This window comes from Nanorana parkeri, unplaced genomic scaffold (genome assembly GCF_000935625.1).
Source record: "Nanorana parkeri isolate BGI_ZX_2015 unplaced genomic scaffold, ASM93562v1 scaffold492, whole genome shotgun sequence".
Classification (NCBI taxonomy): domain Eukaryota; kingdom Metazoa; phylum Chordata; class Amphibia; order Anura; family Dicroglossidae; genus Nanorana; species Nanorana parkeri.
This window is the reverse complement of record NW_017306760.1, coordinates 144,939-167,656: the sequence shown is the minus strand read 5'-3', so window position 1 is coordinate 167,656 and position 22,718 is coordinate 144,939. Positions and strand designations below refer to the sequence as shown.

General features: G+C 46.4%; 1 protein-coding gene across 1 annotated transcript in view; it reads left to right on the top strand.

Annotated features, from left to right (window-relative positions):
• KATNAL2 (katanin catalytic subunit A1 like 2) overlaps positions 1 to 22,521 on the top strand; it is a 39,012-nt gene extending 16,491 nt beyond the window's left edge. Inside the window, exons 7-16 of the mRNA XM_018561013.1 lie at positions 256 to 354; positions 1,802 to 1,879; positions 3,147 to 3,245; positions 5,381 to 5,444; positions 9,517 to 9,635; positions 12,157 to 12,248; positions 15,790 to 15,900; positions 17,816 to 17,978; positions 19,666 to 19,768; positions 22,326 to 22,521. Coding sequence (XP_018416515.1) covers positions 256 to 354; positions 1,802 to 1,879; positions 3,147 to 3,245; positions 5,381 to 5,444; positions 9,517 to 9,635; positions 12,157 to 12,248; positions 15,790 to 15,900; positions 17,816 to 17,978; positions 19,666 to 19,768; positions 22,326 to 22,465 — 1,068 coding nt within the window. The 3' untranslated portion in view covers positions 22,466 to 22,521. The remainder of the gene's footprint in view (positions 1 to 255; positions 355 to 1,801; positions 1,880 to 3,146; positions 3,246 to 5,380; positions 5,445 to 9,516; positions 9,636 to 12,156; positions 12,249 to 15,789; positions 15,901 to 17,815; positions 17,979 to 19,665; positions 19,769 to 22,325) is intronic.
• The last annotated feature ends 197 nt before the right edge of the window (positions 22,522 to 22,718 follow it).

Here is a 22,718-nt window from a genome sequence, read left to right as displayed (position 1 = left end):
GGCTGCCCAGCCCTGAGCGCTGTCACACTGGGGAGGTCATGTGCTCCCCCACCAAAATGCCCACTGTATTACAGAAGGATTCTGATTGGCAGGAGTAAACACAGGTCAACAAGTTTACCTTTCTGGGAGGGTGTCAGTCTGTCAGGGGTACTGTCACTCTGCCCTGATTGAACACAGTGGCATTGTCTCTTTACACCAGTTATTGTATCATTAACTTACTATTGACTGTCATGTTTCTCCCATTCAATACAACAGGGACAGATTATTGATTTTCGTGGCATGATACAAGATGCGATTAAAGGGGCGTCAAATGAAATTGCTATGAACAGCTTAAACAGCAATCCGGACCCTGCGGTGAGTTCTACCATTTGTAGCGGTTCAAAGTCCCCCCAGAACAAGAACTAGATCAGACACCCCAGCAAGCAGCAACAGACTCCCCTCCATTGTACAGTATGAGTAGTGCAGAACCCTGTTATCTCTGGGCATCATCATGGAGGTCCAAAGTGCCCAAAGAAGAACTAAAGCGGACAGTCCATGTTACCCCAGCAAATAGTTACTCCCCCCCCCCCATTGTACAGTATGTAAGGTACCCTGTTATCTCTGGGCATCATCATGGAGGTCCAAAGTGCCCAAAGAAGAACTAAAGCGGACAGTCCATGTTACCCCAGCAAATAGTTACTCCCCCCCCCCCATTGTACAGTATGTAAGGTACCCTGTTATCTCTGGGCATCATCATGGAGGTCCAAAGTGCCCAAAGAAGAACTAAAGCGGACAGTCCATGTTACCCCAGCAAATAGTTACTCCCCCCCCCCCATTGTACAGTATGTAAGGTACCCTGTTATCTCTGGGCATCATCATGGAGGTCCAAAGTGCCCAAAGAAGAACTAAAGCGGACAGTCCATGTTACCCCAGCAAATAGTTACTCCCCCCCCCCCATTGTACAGTATGTAAGGTACCCTGTTATCTCTGGGCATCATCATGGAGGCAAAATAGCTCCATCCCCACCTACTTGGAGTTTGTATCTTCTTCCGGTATCTTTGCTGGTTTTGTTCTGGTTGTTATAATTTTTCCCACATTGCAAGCACTTACCCGGGGGCCAGGTGCACCATTAGACATTGTAGGCCTGTGGCTATAGGCAGCAGGCACAAAGATGGCTTTTGCCTTCATAGTGATCTGCCGCGTATTTCTCCCATCAGATGGTTAAATTAGAATAGAGTTAGAGCCAAACTTTTTTTTATGCAATACTTCTCTTTTCGGTCGCAAGAGTGTATTTACTAATGTGCTCCTTCGACCTAAAGTCTGCTGCTAATGCCTGTTCTTGACTGGCAGGGCAAAGCTGAGCCAAAGTCAAGGAAAATCCCAACAATGTTCTGAATATTCCACAATATTGAGTCAACAGCACCTACCCCTTCCCCTGTCTGTAGCTCCTGATGGGCTTCTCATGTCGGTGCAGTTCTTGGCTATAATCACAAATGTCTGACACAGCTCAGCCCCTGCAACAGCCTCCACCCTTGTGACTTTTTAGATTGTTACAGCTTTAAAAAAAAAAAATCACACTATTGCTGTTTATTGTGACATATCATGAATTTTAATGAACTTTACTACTTGGATTCGAAGTGGCACCATCCAGTGTCACTGCAGCACCCACTTTAAAAGGGACATACCAGTAAGGAGTGCGGTGGGAACCTCTTTGGAACGTACATCATGAATTTATTCACACAGCGTGTAAAGTTGGTGAACGTATTCATTTTCTGGTATATAATTGCGTCAGTTAATTCCCTTTTCCTTTGTTCTCCCCCAGGAACGTTTACTCAAACCGGTCAGTGCATTTATCGGGGCCAACAGCGAGATGAGGGAACTGGCAGCAGTGATCAGCAGGGTGAGGTTGTATGGTACCATATCTTATCCTGAGGATATCATAAATACACCGATTGGACATAACATTATACTTTCTGTTTGCCTGATGAAGGGACCTCTTGGTTCCGAAACGTTGCATGGAAATGCTGCACCATTTAGTCAATAAATAGATTGACTGGATCTTACATTGTAGTGCGAGTGACTCTTTGCTGGTTTCACCTTTTCCTGACCCGTCGCGGAATGGACTCCACTAGACCCCTGAAGGTGTGCTGTGGTATCTGGCACCAAGCCGTCAGTAGCAGATCCTTTAAGTCCTGTAAGTTGTGAGGTGGGACCTCCATGGATCGGACTTGTTTTTCCAGCACATCCCACAGATTACCGATTGGAGTGAGATCTTGGGAATTTGGAGGCCAAGTCATCACCTCAAACTCATTGTTGTGTTCCTCAAACCATTCTTGAACCATTTTTGTGGTGCACCAGGGCGCATTATCCTGCTGAAAGAGGCCACTGCCATCAAGGAATACAATTTCCATGAAGGGGTGTACTTGGTCAGTAACAATGTTTAGGTCAGTGGTACGTGTCATAGTAACATCCACATGAATGGCAGGACCCAAGGATTCCCAGCAGAACATTGCCCAAAGTATCACACTGCCTCCGCCGGCTTGTCTTCTTCCCATAATGCATAATGTTATGGCTGATCGGTGTATAGCCTGAGGAATTGTGTCCGTTTGTCCTGTTCTAATGATTTCAGTTGGCACATACGCTTTAGAAGTATACGCTTTAGAGTGCACAATGAATCAAAGAAATGTTATATCTTAATGGCACCCCAATGCACCTACCCATCGCATATGCGTTCCATCGCACCACATCACATGGTAACTTATTACCATGCGATGTGGTGTGAATTTAAAAAAGAGGGACATGCACTTCTTTCAGTGTGATTAAAAATAGTTGGACTTCCTACCGTAGTGCACTCTGAAGCACCTCTGTGGCATTTAAGTTTTATAAATAAAAGATGAATGAGGGCTTATAAAGAAGAGAGGAGGGGAAGTTGTCCTGTAGTGCTATCCTAGATCACTCCTCCATAGATAGCATACAGTTAGTGAACGTTGTCACCCTTGGACAGGAAGTGTGTTCCTAAAAAATGAATGCAGCCATCACATCTAAGGACCGGTAAGCTGCAATATACTGTATGACCATTTTACGTTTTGACCGCTCGACACAGACTGAAGTTTATGCCCCCTGGACACATTCTATAGTTAGTAATTGGAATTTTGCTCTTTTTACAGGATATTTATTTACAGAACCCAAACGTAAGGTGGGATGACATCATCGGGCTGGACGCAGCGAAGCGACTCGTGAAAGAGGCCGTGGTCTACCCTATACGAGTGAGTTTGGTTTGGCCTCAATACCAATCATATCAGGGTGTTGTTTTATGATGAAGCTGATCAGTTCTGAAACCAGTGAAATCAATAAAGAAGGTAATTCAGGTAGTTTGGGGCAGTTTGTATGGTCCAGTGGGCTTTAAATGGCATCTTTTAGAGCAGAACTTCAGGGGAAAAATAACATGGGACTACCCCCTGCAAGGGTTAAGTGCCAGTATGTAGCTAGGTTAAAAAAAAGAGCCAGCTGTTAGACCGGCCCCTTCTGCCTCACTCCCCCTCCGCTGCAGGGGTCTAAGGATCCTCGAGTTGTCCTGTTCTATACACAGTGTATAGGACGTGACGACGCCGAGAGGCATACCATCACTGAAGCGGAGAAGGAGAGAGCTGGAGGGAGCGCTGCGACATCTGTCCGGATCCGAGGTTCGAGTGAATATAACTTTTTTTTTTTAACCTAGAATAATGAGCACTTAACCCTTGCAGTGGGGGGGGAGGGGGTAGCCCCACTGCAAGGGTTAAGATTGTTTTTCCCCGAAGTTCTTCCACAATCCTGGACCTCTTCCTGTGCCTAAAAACGGCCTCACAGCTGTAAGTGGAGGTCTGCCCGGGTGCTTTCCTTCAGAACGCGCCTCCGCTCCCACAGTCAAACGAAACAATCCGGCCGCACGCCGATGATGTCACTGGTAGTAAGAACTTTATTTAGACTCGGCATATGCCATGACATGGGGGGTGGACCATTTGACGGGACCTCATGTCGACTTTGTCGACTCTGAATAAAGCTCTTACTACCAGCGACGTCATCAGTGTGCGGCTGGATGCTTTTGTTTGACTGTGACTACATCAATAAATGTTTAAATGCACAACAAAGGAAATAAACACAAATGCAAAGAACACTAAATTAAATAAACTTCAATATACCTCCCAAAATTAAAGCTCACACCCGTGAAATAAAGAAATTGTTCATTTTTTTCACGCAAATTTATCCTAAGCAGCTCAGTCAGTGAAGTTGAGCGTTTCAATTAAATTTTGCTGAAGCTAAAATCAGTCATTTTGTTGCTCAATCAGTTTTACTAATTTGTTACCCATTCCCCACCAAAGTGCAGGGAGGAGGCGGGGCAGTGGCACAAAGTCAGAAGAGTTTCAGGGTCTGAAAGATGTTATTTCCCTCTTTATTACACATGGCCATATAACTCAGCAGAATGGGAGGATTACAGGAGTATACACATTACTTAACAATCCTTTTGAGTAGGGATGCACTGATACCGTTTTTTTCGGTATCGAGTACCGATATTTTGCTTTCGGTGTTTGTCGATACCGAGTACCGATAACGTTGCTTCCGCTGGCATGGAGCTGGCTTCCCGGGCAATCTGATTGCCCGAGAAGCTGGCTCCATGTTGTCTGGCTGGCTTGATTTTGCTTGGCCGGTAAAACGGCTTTCCAGCCAATCAGCATCGAGCCGGCTTCCTGGCCAATCAGAAAGCTGGGTGGCGAGTAATGACCCACCTCCCGGCTTCCTGATTGGCCAATCAGCATGGAACCGGCTTCCTGGCTAATTAGGAAGCCGAGAGCTCATTACTCGCTGGCCAGCTTCCTGATCTCACGGGAAGCTGGCTCCATGTTCCCTTACGGCACTGCCGGTCAGAGGTACTCTTCCTCTGATCGCAAGTGCCGGTATCGGGGAATGTATCATAGCATCCATGTCCATACAGTTTTTTTTTTTTTTTTCCTCCATTGTGCAATGGAAGAAAAAACTGACATTACTGGACCCATGTTAGTCTATGGGCAGCCGGATTTAAACGGACGGGCATCCATTAACATCCGGTCATTCCTGATCCAGTACGATCAGGTCCGGCGAAACGGATCTCAGATGTGTTTGTTTTTCCAGACCTGGCTGGAATTGGGGGTAACCATATGTAAACAGATGGCCGTTCATTTAGATGCGACTGCCCATAGACCAACATCGGGCTTCTGATCAGGTCCGCCTGAAAAACTGACAGGTGGACCTGATCGGAAAGCCCGTGTGAAAGAGGCCTATGGCCCTCAGTTATGTATGAAGCTGTATGGCTGGAGTTGTCCTTTTACAGTTTCCTAATTTAGAATTGAATAATATATTGATTTATATTCATTATCTTTGTTTGCAGTACCCACAGCTATTCACTGGAATCTTGTCACCATGGAAGGGGCTTTTGCTGTATGGGCCTCCAGGTAAATATAAAGCGCTTTACATTTGAAGATTAGCTGTACGTAGAGGGGATGTTTCCGCTGTAGGTGCAATATTTAGGGCTGAGCCTTCTGATAGAAGTCAGTGATGAGATTTCTCAGCCATCCTGGGATATTTGACTAATTCCTTATTATAAAGCTACCATGGACATGCCTGCATAGGTGCAGATAGAAGTAGAGACAACCACACTCCAGATGCAGATCAAATGCATCTATTTATTGACGTAAATGCAGCATATCACACTGGTGCAATGTTTCGGGGTCTCACAGGGGTCTCTCCTCGGTCAGAACATGTTCTGCCTGAGGAAGGGGATCCTGCGAGACCCCGAAACGTTGCACCAGTGTGATATGCTGCATTTACATCAATCAATAGACGCATTAGATCTGCATCTGGAGTGTCGTTGTCTCTACTTCTATCTGTGTACATGACAGTTGCTATCCTTTGACCACCACTGCACCCATCCAATTCATATGGGATAAGCGGTCAGGAGTGCGATGGGTTCATGGACTCTGGTTGGATAGGTGCAGGGGCACGGCGCTTTAACACAATCATAAGGAAGAAGTATAGATAGGCCGATCATGTATATTTTTCTGTGAATGAAACCTGGCAACTTGAATTGCCAAACATGTGACTGCTGTCAGCCCTGCCCACCTCTCCCTGGCTGGACTACAGAACGCCTGCCACTCATCTCCATGGTATAAGTAGGTGTTCTGTAGGAGGAACTTAGACAGGGCTGATAACACTGCTTAGGATTTCAGGGCAGCAGAGCCAGGAAGTTAGGAGCACAATGGATTTCTGGCAGATCAACAAGTATATGCAGCATTTCTAAAGAGACATAGGGAACTGTGCATATACTGCAGAGCTGTACTATATAAGTTGTTTTTTTTTTTAATTCTCCAAAGATATACATTTTAATTCACTTCCTCCCAGACTGGCCCTGCTGAATGCACACATGCGTATAGTGATGTTAAAGACAACCAGTTAGTAATGGGCATTTGTACAAATGTGAAGCTCCTTAAGTTGTTAAAATTGTGCAGCCTTACCTTGCAGGGTTGCTGTGTGCTGTTATTGTATTTTCTCCCTGTCACAGTAGCTATGTCACATCTGTGTCAGGCTGTAAGGCCTCCATGGAGGCTGACCTGTCCCTTGCTGGCGCCGCTGTGAGAATACAATATACACAGCAGGAGATTCGTTCATCCATGCTTGTCATTTTTTTGTTTTTGTTCAGCATGCGAGGCGGAACGAAAAATAAATGTGCGTGTATTCCCAGCTTGAGAGTTGAAACTCAGCCTGACACTTTGGCTCTGGCAGGGAGAGAATACAAGTAAATAATCAGTCAGCTAATCCCGGAGTGGTAAGGCTGCACTATTGTCAGTATTCAAGAGATTCATCCATCCATAGAAACTCAAATGCCCGCTGGTGACCGGGTCTGTTCAAGGACTTTACATTGTTTAATTATTCCGAGGGAGAGACTGATGTCAGTAGTTGTGTTCAGTTCTTGGGAGGGGGAGACTGATGTCAGTAGTTGTGTTCAGTTCCTGGGAGGGAGAGACTGATGTCGGTAGTTGTATTCAGTTCCTGGGAGGGGGAGACTGATGTCACCAGTTGTATTCAGTTCCTGGGAGGGAGAGACTGATGTCAGTAGTTGTGTTCAGTTCTTAGGAGGGAGAGACTGATGTCGGTAGTTGTATTCAGTTCCTGGGAGGGGGAGACTGATGTCACCAGTTGTATTCAGTTCCTGGGAGGGAGAGACTGATGTCAGTAGTTGTGTTCAGTTCTTAGGAGGGAGAGACTGATGTCGGTAGTTGTATTCAGTTCCTGGGAGGGGGAGACTGATGTCACCAGTTGTATTCAGTTCCTGGGAGGGAGAGACTGATGTCAGTAGTTGTGTTCAGTTCTTAGGAGGGAGAGACTGATGTCGGTAGTTGTATTCAGTTCCTGGGAGGGGGAGACTGATGTCACCAGTTGTATTCAGTTCCTGGGAGGGAGAGACTGATGTCAGTAGTTGTGTTCAGTTCTTAGGAGGGAGAGACTGATGTCGGTAGTTGTATTCAGTTCCTGGGAGGGGGAGACTGATGTCACCAGTTGTATTCAGTTCCTGGGAGGGAGAGACTGATGTCAGTAGTTGTGTTCAGTTCTTAGGAGGGAGAGACTGATGTCGGTAGTTGTATTCAGTTCCTGGGAGGGGGAGACTGATGTCACCAGTTGTATTCAGTTCCTGGGAGGGAGAGACTGATGTCAGTAGTTGTGTTCAGTTCTTAGGAGGGAGAGACTGATGTCGGTAGTTGTATTCAGTTCCTGGGAGGGGGAGACTGATGTCACCAGTTGTATTCAGTTCCTGGGAGGGAGAGACTGATGTCAGTAGTTGTGTTCAGTTCTTAGGAGGGAGAGACTGATGTCGGTAGTTGTATTCAGTTCCTGGGAGGGGGAGACTGATGTCACCAGTTGTATTCAGTTCCTGGGAGGGAGAGACTGATGTCAGTAGTTGTGTTCAGTTCTTAGGAGGGAGAGACTGATGTCGGTAGTTGTATTCAGTTCCTGGGAGGGGGAGACTGATGTCACCAGTTGTATTCAGTTCCTGGGAGGGAGAGACTGATGTCAGTAGTTGTGTTCAGTTCTTAGGAGGGAGAGACTGATGTCGGTAGTTGTATTCAGTTCCTGGGAGGGGGAGACTGATGTCACCAGTTGTATTCAGTTCCTGGGAGGGAGAGACTGATGTCAGTAGTTGTGTTCAGTTCTTAGGAGGGAGAGACTGATGTCGGTAGTTGTATTCAGTTCCTGGGAGGGGGAGACTGATGTCACCAGTTGTATTCAGTTCCTGGGAGGGAGAGACTGATGTCAGTAGTTGTGTTCAGTTCTTAGGAGGGAGAGACTGATGTCGGTAGTTGTATTCAGTTCCTGGGAGGGGGAGACTGATGTCACCAGTTGTATTCAGTTCCTGGGAGGGAGAGACTGATGTCAGTAGTTGTGTTCAGTTCTTAGGAGGGAGAGACTGATGTCGGTAGTTGTATTCAGTTCCTGGGAGGGGGAGACTGATGTCACCAGTTGTATTCAGTTCCTGGGAGGGAGAGACTGATGTCAGTAGTTGTGTTCAGTTCTTAGGAGGGAGAGACTGATGTCGGTAGTTGTATTCAGTTCCTGGGAGGGGGAGACTGATGTCACCAGTTGTATTCAGTTCCTGGGAGGGAGAGACTGATGTCAGTAGTTGTGTTCAGTTCTTAGGAGGGAGAGACTGATGTCGGTAGTTGTATTCAGTTCCTGGGAGGGGGAGACTGATGTCACCAGTTGTATTCAGTTCCTGGGAGGGAGAGACTGATGTCAGTAGTTGTGTTCAGTTCTTAGGAGGGAGAGACTGATGTCGGTAGTTGTATTCAGTTCCTGGGAGGGGGAGACTGATGTCACCAGTTGTATTCAGTTCCTGGGAGGGAGAGACTGATGTCAGTAGTTGTGTTCAGTTCTTAGGAGGGAGAGACTGATGTCGGTAGTTGTATTCAGTTCCTGGGAGGGGGAGACTGATGTCACCAGTTGTATTCAGTTCCTGGGAGGGAGAGACTGATGTCAGTAGTTGTGTTCAGTTCTTAGGAGGGAGAGACTGATGTCGGTAGTTGTATTCAGTTCCTGGGAGGGGGAGACTGATGTCACCAGTTGTATTCAGTTCCTGGGAGGGAGAGACTGATGTCAGTAGTTGTGTTCAGTTCTTAGGAGGGAGAGACTGATGTCGGTAGTTGTATTCAGTTCCTGGGAGGGGGAGACTGATGTCACCAGTTGTATTCAGTTCCTGGGAGGGAGAGACTGATGTCAGTAGTTGTGTTCAGTTCTTAGGAGGGAGAGACTGATGTCGGTAGTTGTATTCAGTTCCTGGGAGGGGGAGACTGATGTCACCAGTTGTATTCAGTTCCTGGGAGGGAGAGACTGATGTCAGTAGTTGTGTTCAGTTCTTAGGAGGGAGAGACTGATGTCGGTAGTTGTATTCAGTTCCTGGGAGGGGGAGACTGATGTCACCAGTTGTATTCAGTTCCTGGGAGGGAGAGACTGATGTGGGTAGTTGTGTTCTAGGTACCGGGAAGACCTTACTCGCCAAAGCTGTGGCCACAGAATGCAACACGACGTTTTTTAACATCTCCGCCTCTACCATCGTCAGCAAGTGGAGGGGAGACTCGGAGAAGCTTGTACGGGTAAGAACCAGCTCAGTCGAAAAGAGTTTGGTCAACTTTGTGACACCCACCACTGAAGTGTTAACCAAAAATGTTTCGTTTATTGACCTCGTGTGTCCCCCCCCCCCCCCGCCCCCCCCCCCGTTGCTTTTTATGTAATTTTACAGCTTTCAGTAATAAAACAATTTGAAGAGCAAAGAAATACTCACCTGTACCTCGGGTGGCTGCTAGACCGGCCCCTGCAGTCTGTCTTCCCTTCTGCTCTGGCGATGGAATATCCCTTGGTGTCCTCACACCCTTTACACTATATTGGACGTGATAACTCATGGGACCACTCTTGAGTGGAGGGGGAGAGAAGCTGCATGGACCGGTCTAGCAGCAAGGACGAGGTGTAAATGTCTTTGCTATTTTAGACTCTAGACAGAAACGAGCAATGAACCCAGGATTGGGCAACTCCGGCCCTCCAGCTGTTGTGGAACTACAAGTCCCATGAGGCATTGCAAGACTGACAGTTACAGGCAGGACTCCCAAAGTTTGTTGTTAAAGCACAGCTGGAGGGTTGGAGTTGCCCACCCCAGTGCAGGGGCAGCCCCACTGCAAGGGTTAAGATTTCCCCTGCCCAGAGTTCTTCTTTAAACTGTATCTAAAGCCGCACATCTCACCGACAGATTTCAGGAACCTAATATGTACAACCTCCATGGAAAGGGGGGACATGAATGAAACCTTTACACCATGGAGGGTGTAAATAAGGCTCAGGAGGGCAGTGTATTCAATATGAGGCTAAGATCATGAACATGGGGACCTCAAACTAGCAGGAGGAAAGTTCAAAACTAACTTAAGGCCAGGGGTGGGCAACTCCGGCCTTCCAGCTGTTGTGGAACTACAAGTCCCATGAGGCATTGCAAGACTGACAGTTACAGGCATGACTCCCAGAGGCAGGGACATGTTGGGATTTGCTGTTAAAGCACAGCTGGAGGGCCGGAGCTGCCCACCTCTGCCTTAGAAAGTATTATTTCTCCAAAATAGTAGTGAATGCTTGGAACAGACTGCCAGCAGAGGTAGTGAGTCAGTGAACGGTCACCAGTGCACACATATATGTGGCCTCATGGAAGTGGGCCTTCTTCTGCAGGGTCCCTTGTATGCGTACATGTGTTTGTGCATGACTCCAGAGCACAGAGCCTGAGCTGTCGCCTACAGCTTTGGGTCTCGGGAGCCCAGTCACATGATCACTGAGATAGCTTGTGATTGGCTGTCAAAGCGATCATTAGCTGTAGAACCCTACACAGTTTTTATGAGGAGAAAGAGGTACATTGTATCTTATTCAACTTGCTAATAAAAAAAATGTCAAAAATAATCTGTGTAAAACAATAACATAAAGATGAAATAGTTGAATCAGGGCCCCCAAAAAGAAACAAGTTACAATTCACCCGGATACACCAAGCAGTCGCAAAGATATGTACAGTTTTACTAACGCGTGTCAAAGTTGCACAACTGGGTTCAGGGTTGTTTCACCTTCTGTCGTTAAAGAAGAACTCCAGGAATTTAAAGAAACTAACCCTTGCAGTGGGGCTCCCCCCGCACTGCAAGGGTTAAGTGCTCGTTTTGTCTAGGGGGGGTCAAATAAAGCTGATATACTCACCTGATCCTCGGTCAGCACTCACTTCTCTTCCACTCCAGCTGTCATATGTCCCTCGGCGTCCTCATATGTAATGCAAGTCAATGAACCTGCATTGGACGTGTCCTTGGACTGCTGAGGAGGCTGCGAGGGAGAAGAGGCTGCAGGGAAGCAGCCTAGCAGCCCAGCGTGACTGAGGATAAGGCGAGTAAATCTGTATTATTTGAACTTCATGTAGGCCTGCAGTAAGAATGTATGTTTATCACACGATTGTTGTAGTCGCTTTTATTGGGGGGGGGGGCGAGCCATAAGTAGAAAATTGCTACTGTGAAGAAAACCCTATTTGTGGGCATTTGTTTTCACATTAAGGGCTAGTTCACACCAGTGCAGTCGGAAAAAATAGGGCATGCAGCATTTTTTTCTGACCGCCCGCACCGGACCAGAACACAGGCATTGATGTGCCATGCGTTTCCGTACGGCTGATAACACTGCGGCCAGAGGGTATGGCTCCAGTGCCATTGAGTTCAATGCACCGCCAGGCTCCCTCCCTTCCCAAAACATTGCACTGAGGCTGGTGTGAACTAGCCCTTAAAGAAGTTGTAAAGTCCCAGCACATCCTCTCCTGTTATACCATCAGCATTGTAATAGGAATACATACTGGAGTTGTTTCTGATAATACAATCAAAGCTTACATGAAAACATCCCTTTTATGTAGTGAGCGCCGCCTTCCCATCTGCCCATCACTTCCATCAACCTTCTGGATTCCCAGTGTGCTTTGCGTCTCCTTCCCTGCTGCTTGATGTGATGCAATCTCCATTTCTCAAGACTACATCTCCCATCATGCATTGCTTCCAGCAAGCAGTGATGATATAACATTGTTCAGACATTGCACGTTTTTTTTTAAACCTAATGATTTTACTTACACAGGTTTTATTTGAACTTGCCCGCTACCATGCCCCCTCCACCATTTTCCTGGATGAGCTGGAGTCTGTGATGAGTCGGAGAGGGACAGGACCGGGGTGAGTAGACTTCTTATATGTGTACAGTTTATGGTGAGAAAGGACTAAAGGAATCAAAAAAGCCTTCCAACCCAATCGGTTTGTTGCACAGTCAAGCCTTCTTGGAACAGAAGGTATTCATATGTCTCATTCCATCACATATCCCAAAATTAAGAGGATTATTCCTTATTTCCGGACAGTGGGTGGAGCCATGCAGATAATTGGAGTGCATACAATTGGCCAGAACCGCTGGTGTATAGTACAAATATAACCTAATATTATAGAGCCATTTATTCCAGGCTGCATACAGCTGTTTCAGGCTTGCTGGCCATCATCATTGCAGTGTATGGAAACCATGACTTCTATGGAGTTGGGCTTGAAACCCAACAAGATAGTGTTATACAATTGTAAGCAAAATTATTCAACTCCCATTGCCAATCAGTTTTATTGGCAACATTTACAGACTCTCAGCTGTTTGCAATGAAAAAAATCAAACAAAAGCAATTGAAATAGGTCAAAACCACGAATGTTTCCCCGAATTCAACTGAAAATGCAACTTTTAATGACTTCTGCAGACTCAGAATTATTCAACCCTTTCATGGCAAGCATCTTTAGTACTTTGTAGCGCTCCCTTTAGCTGTTATGACTTGCTGCAAACAAGATGCATAGCCAGACATCAGCTTCTGGCAGCGTTCCTGAGGAATCTTAGCCTATTCCTCATGAGAAATGGCCTCCAGTTCACTAATATTCGTGCTGCAACCACCTTCTTCAAATCCCACCACAGATTTTCTATGGGGTTTAAGTCAGGTGACTGTGATGGCCACTGTAGAATCTTCCAGGACTTTTTCTGCAACCAAGCCCATTCCTCATGACCAATGGCCTCCAGTTCACTAATATTCTCAAATTCCACCAAGGCTTGGCTGCAGGAGTCCTGAAAGATTCTACAGTGGCCATCAGAGTCACCTGACTTCAACCCCATAGAAAATGGTGGGATTTGAAGAAGGTGGTTGCAGCACACAGCATGAATATTAGTGAACTGGAGGCCATTTCTCATGAGGAATAGGCTGAAATTCCTCAGGAACGCTGTCAGAAGCTGATGTCTGGCAATGCATCTTTGCAGCAAATCATAACAGCAAACGGGTGCTCTACTAAGTACATAAGATGCTTGCCATGAAGGGGTTGAATAATTCAGAGACTGCAGAAGTCATTAAAAGTTGCATTTTCAGTTGAATTTGGGGAAACATTAGTTGTGTTGACTGCAGTCATTAAGGCCTCATTCACACGAGAAAAGGGCGGCGCGTACAGCTCCGTGCTGCGTGCACGGCCGTATCGGGCAGCTCCCAGGAAGCACAGATGCTGCGCGTGATTAGTACACAGCCCCTGTCCTCCTCTATGGGAGTACGCGGCCGTACGCCGCCCTACGCTCACCCGCCTTGCACGTCCGTGCAGGTGTCCGTACTCGTACGCTGACAGAATGGATCCTGTCTGCATCCGAGCCGGGACACCCGCACCCACACGGACCTGCACTTGGGGTGAGCGTAGGGGGGCGTACGGCCGCGTACTCCCATAGAGAAGGACGGGACCTGCATACTAATCACAGGCAGCACCTGTCCTTCCTGGGAACTGCCCGATACGGCTGTGCACGCAGCACGGAGCTGTACGTTCCGGCTTTTTCTCGTGTGAATGAGGCCTGAAAGTTGCATTTTCACTTCTGGGGAAACCACTTGAAACATTCATGGTGTTGACTTATTTAAATTGCTTTTGCATGATTTGTTCATTGCAAACAGCTGAAAGATTGTACATTTTGGCATGAAACCAGACTTGCAGTGGGGGTGGAATAATTCTGATTACAACTGTATGGTTTGTTCCAACCCCTGACACTGAAAATGTTGCTAGACAGCTTGGTCTGTTACATGAACTGGGAAAAAAAGGGATCTACTGGCAGGATCAACGGATAATAAAAGTGAAGGGGGGAGGCTCATAAAAAAAAAAAAAATCTGGGTTAATGTTATTGACATCAATTAAAGTGACATTAAACCCTCAGATTTTTTAACATAAACCAATACTGTAATGTGCGCCTTACTGTAATCCATGGTTGTTTCCCTTTTCTTTGCTGCTCTTCCTTTTAAATCCTCATGTCTTCCCATGTTGGGGGAGAACTTCCTTTTGCAGCTGAGTGCCTCTTCCTGTAGTGCTGGCTCAGGTTGTGAACCTACACACAGACACCATGTATCCATTCCAGAGACAAGGCAGTCTGCTGCAAAACAGAAGTTCTGCCCAGCATGAGAACAGATACAGATTTAAAGGGAAGAGCAGCAAAGAGAAGGGAAACTACCATGGATTACAGTAAGGCGCACATTACAGTATTGGTTTATGTTAAAAAATCTGAGGGTGTAATGTCACTTTAAGTAATCATCAATCAATTAATATATGTGTGTTTGTGTGTATATTGTAATATTCAGGGCGGATATGACCCGTAGCCAGCCGTATCAGAAAATAAACTTTTATTCTTTTCCACAAACAGTGAAAGTAAATGGCTTATATTCAGCAAATACAAGATTCGGCTCAGCGCCGGTATACTAAGTCCCACCTCAGGGTAAAGGTGCCCATACACCTTACGATTATCAGACGAAACTTTTCGTCCGATGATCGAATAGTCGTATGATTTTCGTACGACAGCCCCATCCTGCCCCGATGATCGCAAGATTAATTTAGCCGTAATTAACGAAAAGCCTCTGGACGAAATGCGGTAATTGATTTGCCGTATTTTCGTTCGCGCATGCGCAGTGTAGATCGTACGACTTTTGACGGACGGAAACGCCAGCAACCTTACGACAATCGTACGATCTAGCAAAGTTTTCAAACATGCTTGACCGTCAAAAGTTGTACGATTGTACAGTACTGTCGGTCGGACACTGCAATGCACACATACGAATATCGGCCGAAAAGTCGTTCGCATACGAAAATCGTACGATAATCGTAAGGTGTATGGGCACCTTTAGAGTCCCAGCCTCAGGGTCAGAGTCCCAGCCTGCTCACAGAGGGTTCCAGTATGGACACAGGTGCCCCAGCAGTGTCTCGGCAGACTGTATTCCACAGCTTAACACACAAAGCCATGTGTCCTGTTCCAAACACTCCACACAGGCAGACTGACTGGCTTCCTGTTCCTTTTTAACACACCCTCTGGGTGGTGGTTTAACCCTTTCATTACCAGAACTGGCTGTAGTCAGGGATGGAGGCTCTGAATATAAGGTGACCTTAACGGGACCACCACCTAAACAAGGGAGAGATATACCGTCCATCCGTCCATCCAGGACCCATTCCTAGCATCCTAGCATATATATATATATGTATTGCCTTATTTAATGCAATGACAAAGTTATAGCCGAATCAATAGGCCTATAGCTAACACCAAAATTTGTTACTGTCCTTATATCGTACTGCAGTAGTTGTAGTGTTCATATGCGTAAAAAATAAATCGTTTCAGGTTGTACTGTTACATAATATTTGCTCTCAGTATGAGCAGACGTCTTTCAAAAAGCCTTTTCTCTAATTCTCACAGGGGTGAACACGAAGGCAGCCTGCGCATGAAGACCGAGCTACTGGTACAGATGGACGGCTTGTCTCGATCAGACGACCTCGTGTTTGTTTTAGCCGCTTCCAATCTGCCGTGGTAAGAGGCGCGCACAGCGTTGTGTGACTACATATCCGCAGCCCCTAAGCGCAGATCAACAGAAAGGGTCTTAGTTTTGCTTAAAACATTTAAAGATTAATTGTGAGCTCTTCCTCCTCTCTTTAATGTCTATTACTTGTCCTCATAGTAAAAAAATATAATATAATCTTTAATAAACTCAGATCTGCCATATGCCGGTATTTACAAAGCTCCCTGTGACTTTGCAGGCAAGTTATTTACTATGCTCCCAGTAAGAACGGCTTTAACTTCCAAGTGTAAAGTACTTAAAGCTGTGCGGAGCGCGGGGTGAGTGGAAGTGAGGGGTCGTGTAATCTGATTTATATCTGTCTACATATGTGATATCTCTTCTTTTACTGGAGGGATAAGAACTCAGCTGCACTTCAACCTCCCTGATCTCTCCATAATCTTTATGTAACAACATCATTTAGAGCCCCGGCATCAGAAGTCAGGGGAGGGGATTTTTTTGTGCAATAATGGTATAATTATTTGTATTTTGTAATGTTTCAATTAAAAATGTTAAAGTTTGTTTTTCTTTGTTATCAAGAACAGAGAATAATAATTATTATTTATTTGTTATAGTCGTAAAATAATAATACTAATAATAATGATAATAATAATATATTTATTGAAACAAATTATTATTATTATTATAATTATTATTATTTGTTGTAGTAGAATAAAAATACACATCAGTATTCAGATGATAAAAGTTAATTTCCTAACCCAGCGAGAGGGGTCACTAATGGGGCGGTCTCGCTGATTTAATAGACCGAGTCCATGATTGGGTTCACAGGAATGCAGAAGGACCAAATGAAGTTATAGGGTTATAAGAAGGGAGCTGCGCTACAATGGGTCGCTGCAACGCAAAACCACCACTTGCGTTATGGGGAAACACAAGAACTACTACAAACTTAAAAGACCTCGCCCAAGGAGGGCGATTAGGTAGAAAGGAGAGGAGAAGAAAAAAAAAAAGGCAGGAGGGGATAGGGAGGAAAGAAAGAAGGAGGCTTACTAGGTTCAGTGTGGTCCCAGGCACTGGTGGATGGTGCTCATTGTCAAGACAAAGAGTTAAAGTGGTAGTAGGCTGCAGTCAAATGATTGCAACTGGAGATATTGGAGCCATGGGTGCCACGTCTGTTCAAAACGTGCGACTTTATCTTCCAGTCTGGCAGTGATTCATTAATTAATGAAGGTCCAGTGATGTCTACGTTTTACTTCTGCAAAGGGGATTACTGTGGACTTCCAGGATTTTGCCACTGTTTGCTTGTCCGCCGTAAGACTGTGCACCAGAAAGCGTTGTTGAATGTGAGGCACGTTTTCCGGAGGAAGGTTGAGTAACACCACCTTCGGGTCAAACGGCAGCGTTGCACCCAGTAGGTTAGCCAAGAAGTCCAGTACATGGTGCCAGAAAGACCTTTTTTAGTTTTTCATACTTTTGCACTTCCTTTTTCTTTTTTTTAATGGTTTGAGTTGATTTGGGATATAAGTAACCTTATAATGGTTGTTTAAAGTCACATTTCCTACTTTATAAATAGAGCAGTTTTACATAATTTACTATGATGTGAACAGGCCCGGCGCTACCGCAAGGCAAGTCAGGCGGCCGCCTGAGGGCGCTGCAGGGTGAGGGCGGAAAAAACAGGGCATTTTGACAAGTACTTGTACTTGTACAAATGCCCCGATGCTTGCGCTATGTTTTCTTTTTTTTTTCTTCACTTAACTTGGTGCGGGAGAGCAGCGGCGAGTCAGCGCTGGTCCAGTGGGAGGAGCTCCAGGTGGGGTCCTAATTTAGCTGGCCGGCGACTGCCAGAGGTGCCGCGCGTGTCGAGATCCTCTGCACTCATGTAGAGAATAATACCAATAAGGCTATAACAGGAAAGTGTGTGTTTGTTCCCAGGGAGCTGGACTATGCTATGCTAAGGCGGCTGGAGAAGAGGATTCTGGTAGATCTGCCCAGTAAAGAGGCGCGGGAGGTCATGATCCGTCACTGGCTGCCTCCCGTGAGCAACAGCGGAGGAGTGGAGCTGAGAACAGAGCTGCAGTACAGCACCCTGGGGGAGGTAAGACTATTCTGTAGCCATATACTTCATAAATCCTTTAAGTGGACCGATCATCAGATATGTATATTTTATATGGTAAGTTCACAGGAAAATAACTAGTCACCTTGGTTACCTGTGGTCTCCCGCGGCAGCTGATCTCTTCCCCAATACTGACTTCTCATGTTTTATTCTGCAATGTGTCTCTGTGTGGAGGTGACCATCTTGGTAGAGGCAGGGCTTTGCTTCCTCATATGAGAGCCTCCAGCAAGAAGAACGGGGAGCAGCACAGTAGCAACATCTCCAAGTCTCACCCTAAGGCCCCATTCACACCTATGCGTATTGTAATATGCGCGTCTGTCGCGCGACCGTCACGCTTTTTTTTTACGCGCGACCGTCGCGCGATTCCAAAGGCTACTCGGCAGTATACAAATGGAAAACGCCCTACAAAACGGACCAATACGCAGCAAAAAACGCTCCGGGACCTTTTCATGCGTGGGCCGTTTTGTAGCGCGTTCGGGACGGGCGGAAATACGGACAGGTGGGAACGATACCATTGACTACAATGCTATTTATTTTTCTGACCGTTTTGTAGAGCGTTCATCGAGCGTAGGACGCGCTACAAAACGGTCAGGTGTGAATGGGGCCTAAATCTTTTGAGACTAGCAGTCATGGGCACCGGTGGCTTAGATCAGTGATGAGTGCAACCTCAGGACCCACATTTGTCCTTGGTCATTAGATCATGACCCAAGTTGCACCGCACTGGAACGCATGGCGTTACGGTACGGGCAATTGAACTGTGGGTGGGAGGTATGTTTGGGGTGCCATTCAAATGAATGGCAATGCGACACACTTTCCACACCAGAATGCACGGTGGGTGCAATTTTGCGTGGTACAGTGCGTTAATCGCACGGGACTGTGCACTGTACTAGCGTGAACAGGGCCCTCAAAAACACTGACATACACACACAACCACAGACACAATCTCACACACCTTTGCACACATACATACTTTCTTTTTTTAAGATCCACCCAGTCTCCCTTCCTTACTAGAACTGGAGTGGCTCCTCAGCCTGGGGTCCTGTTTGGCTGCTGTGATGGAGCTCCATCCATATGTGTATTGCTTGTACAGCTCCCTTACGCACCCTGTAGATGTTCCGGGAGCCAGAATCTGATGTCACTCCAGTCCAGGCACCTCTACAGGGCACGTGAAGGAGCTGTAAGCAATGCATGTATGGATGGAGCTCCCTCGCGGCCATGGCCCCATCCCACCCGACCTCAATGGCTGCTTGCCATGAGAAATGACAGTGCTGCGTAGGGGGAGGCTGAGGGGTGCCTTCACACCATGAAAAGTGGAAGGCATGCGAGGACCCACTGAACACAGCGTCGCGACCCACTTTTGGGTCATGTCCAGCCAGTTGAGAACCAAGGGCTTAGATGATCTGACACTGCAGCTATACAGCTATCAGGCAACAGCACAGAAGTGCCTAGGCCCAGGGTACTTCTTAGGCACAGTTGACAAGGCAAATATTCTTTGTAACATAGGAAATGTTCACAGAAATTACCCTTTCTCTAATAATTTACCCTCCCCAGCCTCTTTTTTGTGATCAGACATTTCCCATCAGCTGTTGTGTAATCTGCCATGTGTAGATACTAGCAAAAGCCAACTAAGCCACACGTTACCCAACATGACACCGTTTTGTGTTCTCAGGAGACTGATGGTTACTCTGGATCGGACATTAAACTGGTGTGTAAGGAGGCGGCTATGAGGCCTGTGAGGAAAATATTTGATGCACTGGAGAAGCACCAGCCAGGTATGTGATCAAAAGGAGCAAATGGGGGAAATGTAACACTCAAAACCACCCAAACTGCAACCATTTGCTTTCCTCTGTTGAGAAAGCACGCATGTTCTTGTATCTCAAATTATAATCGTGTAAAGGGTTAGATGGAATGAACTGTCACGCATTGATTAACCAATCACATTTTACATCTCTTTGGGAGCCCCTCTATTGGAAGGCTGAAAGCCCTGTGACACCCCTGTGTGTCCTGTGTGGGCCACAACTTCAGCCTGAGTAGGTGGTAGGTTCTAATACATAAAAGTCCTATGGGAAAGCTTGTCAGTGGTGGAGGGGTTTGGGGCCTATTTCCAGCACACAACAAGGCTTGGCTCAGGCACAGAGGCTCCTATATAGCTGGAGGACCTTTAGAGGCATGCAGGGAGATCATGAAAGGTACCCTGTACTTTGGCACGATTGCTAGTTTCAAGGCATTGAGGTATCTGACACATTCACTTTAAGATGGAAATGTAAATTTCACTTTTGAAATGGTTCGTTTCAGAGCCGAGTCTTCCCAGAGGAACATTTGGCTTGATTCTCAGCTGGCTTATGATGTAGATTTTAGGACATTCACTTTACATGACTCCCTCTCCTTCGGCCACTGCAGTGCATAAACTCAGCGGTGCCAGACAGGAGACGCATCAATGTAGCCTACATGTTGTAGTCACGTAAATACTGGTCTGCCCTCAGACATCCTCCGACATAGATCTGCCCTCAGACATCCTCCGACATAGGTCTGTCCTCAGACATCCCCCGACATAGGTCTGCCCTCAGACATCCCGCGACATAGATCTACCCTCAGACATCCCCCGACATAGATCTACCCTCAGACATCCTCCGACATAGATCTGCCCTCAGACATCCTCCAACATAGGTCTGTCCTCAGACATCCTCCAACATAGGTCTGTCCTCAGACATCCTCCGACATAGATCTACCCTCAGACATCCCCCGACATAGGTCTGCCCTCAGACATTCTCCGACATAGGTCTGCCCTCAGACATCCTCCGACATAGGTCTGTCCTTAGACATCCTCCAACATAGATCTGCCCTCAGACATCCTCCGACATAGATCTACCCTCAGACATCCCCCTACATAGGTCTGCCCTCATCCTCCTACATAGGTCTGTCCTCAGACATCCCCCTACATAGGTCTGTCCTCATCCTCCGACATAGGTCTGCCCTCAGACATCCCCCTACATAGATCTGTCCTCAGACATCCTCCGACATAGATCTGTCGTCATCCTCCTACATAGGTCTGTCCTTAGACATCCTCCAACATAGATCTGCCCTCAGACATCTTCCCACATAGGTCTGTCCTCATCCTCCTACATAGGTCTGCCCTCAGACATCCTCTGACATAGATCTGTTCTTAGACATCCTCCAACATAGGTCTGCCCTCAGACATCCTCCTACATAGGTCTGCCCTCAGACATCCTCCTACATAGGTCTGCCCTCAGACATCCTCCGACATAGGTCTGCCCTCAGACATCCTCCGACATAGGTCTGCCCTCAGACATCCTCCTACATAGGTCTGTCCTTAGACATCCTCCAACATAGATCTGCCCTCAGACATCCTCCTAAATAGGTCTGTCCTCATCCTCCTACATAGATCTGCCCTCAGACATCCTCCTACATAGGTCTGCCCTCAGACATCCTCCTACATAGGTCTGCCCCCCATGGGTGGATAAATTAATATGGAATTCAGGAGCCAGCCTGTCCAATCCAGCAGGATTTTTTGGAGCCAAGTCCATTGACAGCAACTAAAGAAAACCTCAAATATTAAGCACCATCTGTCATTTTTAAGGGGAGCATTGGCTACCTGGCTTCGGGGATTTAACCTGCCCTGCTATCCTCAGACATCCTCCAACATAGGTCTGCCCTAAGAAATCATCCAACATAGGTCTATCCACAGACTTCCTCATCCATAGGTCTGTTACCAGGCTATAGACCTGATGGACCAGTTTGTCTTTTCCCACCATCACTCTTCCAAGTTTGTAGCTTTGCTAAGAGAGACAGGGGTGGTTGGAAGTTGATTGATGTGTGTATGAGGTGTCCTAAATGGACACAGCCGGCCACACTACCAGCTGAAAGTGATAATAGTGGCTTCTATAAAAGGACACTTATTTTGGCGAATAAAGTATATCAATATATTTCAAAGATTTTTTTGTTTTTATTCATTTTTATTTGAATTCATAGAAGTGTTCCTGTACTTGTATCACCGTCACCTTATAATGACTCTGGAAGACTAATGGAAATAGAGTTACCGGTAAGTCCTAACTCTGAATTTTTTTTCCTGGAAGCTATAATCAGAATTCATGGCTTACAAGTATCAAAAGCAGGTTTGTGAAAAGCAGACGTAAAATAAATCTAAATTGTTAAATATTTGACGCAGACGTACAAACTCTAAGCTCCCGGATCACAACCTGGACAGTTCTTGGGTACACACATAAGACTTTGTTGAATAATGTTTATTATGCGTGCATGCTGTACTTCCTATCCTGTATTGTCATACTTAACCTGTGTTCACGTGTACAGGAAATAAGGACATGCCGGTCATCCGTCTGGACACGGTCAACACATCTGACTTCCAGGAGGTTTTAGCGCACACGAAGCCTTCCGCCAAGAGCCTGGCTGGGAAATACAGCGCCTGGCAGAAGGAATTCGAGTCTGTGTGATGGACGTGTTACCCGACCAGCAAAGTAGGAGCAGACTGCCCGCGGACACTTCCCTTACTGCAGCCGAAGCGTCTCTTTTATTACGGAGGATAGACGGTATTTTTTTCATACCAGTTTTTACACAGAGGCACCAGAGACTGCTGAAGTTTTTAGTTGTTGTGTTTATTATGGCGAATTTTGCACTGAATGAATAGAATAAAGACATTATTTCTTTCCAGGGTCCCCCAGCCAACAGAAGTGGATCTTTGGGGGG